The 6,000-nt window shown below is 38.2% G+C and overlaps 1 protein-coding gene across 2 annotated transcripts in view; it reads left to right on the top strand.

The window, feature by feature from the left end:
* The window catches only part of pde8a (phosphodiesterase 8A), a 48,953-nt gene that overhangs the window by 21,773 nt on the left and 21,180 nt on the right, over window positions 1-6,000 (top strand). For both annotated transcript variants that reach the window (XM_032512897.1, XM_032512889.1), the window contains exons 2-4: window positions 908-964; window positions 4,028-4,218; window positions 5,760-5,816. In XM_032512897.1, coding sequence (XP_032368788.1) covers window positions 938-964; window positions 4,028-4,218; window positions 5,760-5,816 — 275 coding nt within the window. In that variant the 5' untranslated portion in view covers window positions 908-937. The remainder of the gene's footprint in view (window positions 1-907; window positions 965-4,027; window positions 4,219-5,759; window positions 5,817-6,000) is intronic.

Below are 6,000 nucleotides of genomic sequence, written 5' to 3'. Positions count from 1 at the left end.
CATTGAAAATCTCACTGAAAATGTACTGAAAGTATCAAAAGTAAAAGCGTTGTAGAAAGGCCCATTTGATGGCGTTATGTATAGATTATATTATTGGATTATGTAATGCCAAAGCCCCAATCTGATAAATGTGTGACTATAACTAAGTCTTAAAACCAGTGATGTAAAAAATGTACTTAGATAATGTACTCAAGTAGCAATATTGTAATATATAAATACTCGTAAAGGTTCTGCATCAACAATGTCATTGAAGTGAAAGTGTAAAAGTACTTCTCTGATGCAGAAGAATTGCCCTTTTGAGTGGTATACTATATCATCATATTGATTTTATTGTGTAATGTTTATTTTATTTTGGGTAGTTTCATCTAAATCAATATTTTATAAAATGATCACTTTTTCGTAAGTACAATCTTAATTTGCGAAATAACTAGGAATTAAAGCGGTCATTTAAATGTAGTGGAGTAAACAGTCCAAAATTTCCCTCTGAAATGTAGTGGAGGAGAGGTATGAAGTAGAATGAAATGGAAATACTCAAGTGCATCAAAATAAAACACATTTCTTTTCTGTGAATGATTAGATATATATGTACAGTATGATGTTCATACATAACCCATATAAAACAATATTTACGTCTTTGGTGATTTAGCATTGCTTCATGATTATTTCTATCCTGTATATTGTCATTGAAGCTGCAAAGAGCAGGGTTACCACTTCATACATACTTTTCTGCATATTGGGTTTTAATATGAGGTCAGTGTATAACACATAAACAAAGGGTCTGTGGGACCCAAAACAGTGATGAAGAAAAGCAAATGTCAAGAAAACACGAAACATGAAATAACTAAGAAAATATCACATTTCTGAAATGATTTCTTTTTCTAATCCTTGTATTTTTCTTATCTTTCAGACCACATTAACAGAGGTGCAATTTGGACCAATGAAGTTATTTAAAGACCCACTTCAGGTATTGTAAAACAATGCCAAACAGCTGAATGATTAATGCTTATGTGCTTGAATCCATTAAGGATTTCCACGGAACAACAGAAGTGCTCCAGTGAAATGTTTATGTTCCCATCATTTAGGGGCTTTTAGCTGGGCCCTAGAGCTAAACTTTGTGTGACTGTCAATATTTGGAGCATTGTTTTTCTAAGATTATTATTTTTAATTTTTTTAAACATCACCGACTTTTGTATAAAGTCAGAACCAATCTTGAATTTCTCAAAGATCAAAAGTCCCCATGCAAACTTTCAAAGAAAAGGAAGAAAAAAAAAAATGTTAATGGTAGTATTGTGTGCGATGCAGCCTAGGGTTGTCAGGGCAACAAGGCCAAACATTTATGACCAAGTACGTACCATAATGAACAATGCACGTTATGGAGGAACTGCACAGAGGATCCATGGACCAGTTGCGTCACTGCGAATAGGACATTCTCTGACGTTCAATGGGTCATTATACAGTCTGGTACTGTGCTTGTTCCTTTGGCGTGCTTGTTGTGTGAAAACATGGAGTCAGCTTTTTAGGAATAGTTTAATGTATTTTGAGAGTGTATACAATTTGGTTTCAAGGGTGCATTGCAAAGCTAGAAATTAATTGTCAGCTAGTTTCATAATTGATTAATGGTTTTATTCATTTTTCTAACAAAAGTCCCAAACACATGCTGGTTCCAGCTTCTTAAATGTAAGGATTTGCTGCTTTTCTTTATCGGATATTAGTTGACTGAACCCTCTAAGTTTTGGACTGTTGGTGGGACAAAACAAGACGGACACGTCACTTTGAGCTCTGAGAGAAAAAAACTTCACAGACAAAACAATCAATCGTAAAATAATTGTTAGTCGCAGCCCAATTACATAGCTCCTGCAAGTAAAATACCAATATTCATTGAAATAAAACAGCTGCATTTAATATAACAATGATGATATGAATTCAGTTAGAGTAAAAATAAAAAGCAACACATCAGACGTCCTGATATTTAATGCCACAGACTCTGCTTTATTGTCTGATGCACTCGAGTGTGACCACAGTAGGAAAACGAGGTAAAGAGATATCCCCTTCCTGTTTTTGTCACTCACAGCTGATCCTGTCATGCCCTCCTCTCTACTCCTCCTCTTTTTACATGGCTCACAGGATTTGGCCAGGCCCTCTCTGCTTTCAACAATGATGTTTTCTAGACAGAGCCCCCTTCAAACTAGTTTTTTTCCCTCCTTTTTGTCTTTGTCTCTCTGCAACTTTTTCTGCCTTTTCCATTGGTTTCTTTGGAGCATAAACCGTGTTTTGTGCTTGAATATACTGTGAGATTTTTTTTTTCTTTCTCCAATCTCTTGCGACTGGGTGTGTTATTATTGAGCGAGGCCTAGCTGTCTAGTCTGAACACAGGCATCTGAAGAGACCTTATCTCAGCCTATGTTACCCGTTCCTCCACCTCTGCGGGAATGTTGACTTTTCTACCAACATCCCAATGTGGAATTCTGATCTAATTCCCTGTGCGTACCGAACATAGCTGCAGGACTCAGTGGTGATGTATTTATGACCCGGACACTTATTGGCGCTTGCAGGGAAAATGTTCATATGTGGAATATGGTTTGCATTAACAACACCCCTAAGAGGCGTAAGGGCTCTATGTTCAGGCCTGAAGCTGCATACTGGAATAAAAGCACACTGATCATTAGAATAAATTGTCAAAACAACCAATCCTATATCCCATCATTGTGTGGAGGACAGTTGCTCTAGTTTTCCCAACAAAGTCAGGTTTTTGTCCCCTAACTCAATTTTACAGGTGTGATGCAAACTCAAAAGTGCAGAACAAACTTTCCCTTCTTTCCTGTCATCCTGCTCTCTGCCAACAGTTGGAGATGACGTCTGTTTGAGAGAGTGACTCATGAATCTGCTCTTAGTGCAGCATTGCTCTTGGAGGCGGGCCGAAATCTCTGGTCCAGTATTTACGCAAGCGAGGGGTTATATGAAAGTATACTGGCAGAGAGAAAGCCTGTGCTCTCAAGGACTGGTTGGACGGTAGCAGCAGCCCTTTCTGCCACAGGCTTGGCAGAGCGGGTGGGAGGGGCCGCAGCCAGTCAAGGCCACCTCGACTAATTGTGTCATAGATCACAACAGTGAACAATAAAATCTGTGACGCACCCGAGTACGAGCTGAGCCTGATCAATCAGGGCCTGTCCGCTAGAGGCCTGAGGTCACAGTCAAGCCCACACTGCAGGCTGATTAGGATGACCGGCACAAATGAGCATGAATGCACCAATGATGACTTGACAACTCAGAGCTGTTGAGACACTGAAGCATCAAAACCACATTTTACTGTAGCTCTCTCTTCTCTCGTTTCTTACTGAACTACTTCTATAGTGCAGGGTTGAGGCAGATCGTCCATGATTAGCTATGGCATTTATTTCTAATCGCATCACAGCTACATATCCATTAGCCCTGTAGCCGTTTTGTAATGTGTCCATGTCATTTCAAATAATAATTGTGACAAACCGAAGAGACCACATGTGCATGAACGTAGCATTTCTCCCATCATGTACAAGTAAGATGTACACAATACTTCACAATTGACAATATTATGTTGTTTAAGTTTAACAAACCCAAAATTTGAAAAGTAAGTTGGTTCTATTCGCGGTGATGTGGCGGTTTTTCTCTGTTTTTGCATCAGTGTAAATTAAATATCTTTGAAAATTGGACAAAACATGCAATTAGGAGATGTCACTTTTGTGCTCTAAGAAATGCTGATGTTCTGACATTTTATCAACTAAATGATTAATTGTTGAATCATAAGTACATGTATAATAAACACACTTTAAAAACTGTTTAAATGTAAGATTTATCTGATGTTTGCCTTTTTCTCGTCAGTGTTTTTCTACATTTTGACATATTTGCCGTGCCTGCGTATTATATATCTTTACAAAGCCTTCTTTAATTGTACTTTTCCATAAGTGACATATTTTGGGTAGTAGTAGTATGACAATTCAAGAGGTCACTTAAACAGCTGGATGTATGTGCTTAGTCATCTCTCTTTTTGCAGGTACTTTTAGTTTTTGCCAAAGAGGACAGTCAGAGTAATGGCTTCTGCTGGGCATGTGAGAAGGGCAACTTCAGGTGCAGCATGGCACGGACACCCGAGTCGGCTCTTGAATGCTTTTTGGAGAAGCATCATGACCTCGTCATCATTGACCACAGACATTCCAGACACTTTGATGCTGAAGCACTATGCCGGTAAGCTACCAATCTCCTAATCAATGTATTTGTAACTATTTGTATTATATTCGTATTTATATGTTGTGTTTCTACAATGATGCGGTGTGGTGACTTTTTGTCTGGTACAAAAAAAAAAATGTAATTGGGATTTTCCCCCAGATATTTTTTACTTTTCGGGGTTTCTTTTTTTTCTTTTTCAAGTTTTGCTAAAGTTCAACATTCACTGTGTAACAGATAAAACATGTCATCGATCAATATAACATGACACCATCCAAACTGCTTTGTATTCTTATACAAGGATGAGAACATAGATATCATTTGCCAGCAATAAGCTATGGGACATTGAACAGTCAAACACAGAACATTTATCACAATTCCAATAAAACAATATCAGTAGATTCCTGTAAACTGAAATTTCTGATATGCCTCAGTTCAATAGCGGTATCTACACATTGCACCTTCTATGATTTATTTTAAATAAAGTAATAAAAAATAAATGAATAATCCACTGAAAATGGAACATCTCTGTTATGTCTGTGATATGTAACATTATTCCAGCATTTATAGTATCAAAAAAAAGGTAAATATAATAATTAAATAAGGAATAAAACATGTGGAACAAAATGTTACAACAAACAAAAATTTAACTAAATATTTTATTGATATTAAGGTTTCACATTGAAACTAGCAACAAAAGTTACATTAGCATTAAACCTAAAAAACACAAAACTGAACTAATGATGACGTTTCCATGCATTTTGTGATACGTTTTTGATATTGTGAAATAATGAGCAAGGACAAGTCCTTCATGAGCATTACAGTTGGGGTGCATGTCACTTCCCAATTCAACGTCTTTGTCAACCTCAAACATCTTTTTTTGTTTGTTTTTATATCCAATTGTAATTACTATTGTTTTTTTCAAATTAGTCGAGCTACTCCACCGTCTTTCTCCATACCGTTCTGGCAACAGAAGAAGTGCCTCTGGTTGGGAATCACTAATGTAGTGGACATAGTTGAATTACATTAACTTTTTCTAAATTCTATACAATTATAGCCCCCACGAATTACAGTACATTTGGTGACACATGCGGTCATGAATCTGTCCTGGGGTAAATGGCCAGTTCACTGTAGGCTCATCAGCTCCCATCGCATGCTACCTAGCGGAGTCATGTCGATGAGAAATAAGCATACCACCCTCTATCTTTAGCCTCTGCCCAAACCAAAAACACATTTACAAACATTAATTTGCCCTGCCCAGTGTGTATGTTAACCCCATTCATTTTGGCCCATCCATATGTTCAGTGTACACGCACAGGCTCCGATGGGGAACTAAAGGGCCTTTATGACCGCTGGCTGGGGGAAACCACAGGCGGATGAGTGGCCCTGTACACAGCATTCTTTCAGAGGCCTAAGCCTGCTCACAGAGCTCCACCACTGGGCTCTGCCTGCCTGGGAGAATCGGAGCGTGAAAAACTGAAAAATACATTGATTTTTTTCATGCCATGGGCTTTTCCACCAGCCTGCTTACTGGCTAAAAGGCTCCCTCTGTTTACATTCAGGTCAATTAGAGCGGTCAACGCGTCAGAAAACACTGTGATAGTCGCCGTTGTGAAAAGGTACGTACAGCTTGCTGACCCCCTCCTTTCCCTTTCTGCTCCTTCTTGTCCTTTTCTCTCACTGTCTAATGATTTGGAGTATTGTCAGAATTACAATGCCTGACTCAGCGGAGGTCTGTAGGCCATATGGAGCAAACCTCTAATGTTCTTTATACAATCAATTTTCATAGATATGTTTGGGTAC

Source organism: Etheostoma spectabile, chromosome 1 (assembly GCF_008692095.1).
Source record: "Etheostoma spectabile isolate EspeVRDwgs_2016 chromosome 1, UIUC_Espe_1.0, whole genome shotgun sequence".
In the NCBI taxonomy this organism is placed as follows: Eukaryota; Metazoa; Chordata; class Actinopteri; order Perciformes; family Percidae; genus Etheostoma; species Etheostoma spectabile.
This window is presented reverse-complemented; position numbering and strand designations above follow the sequence as displayed.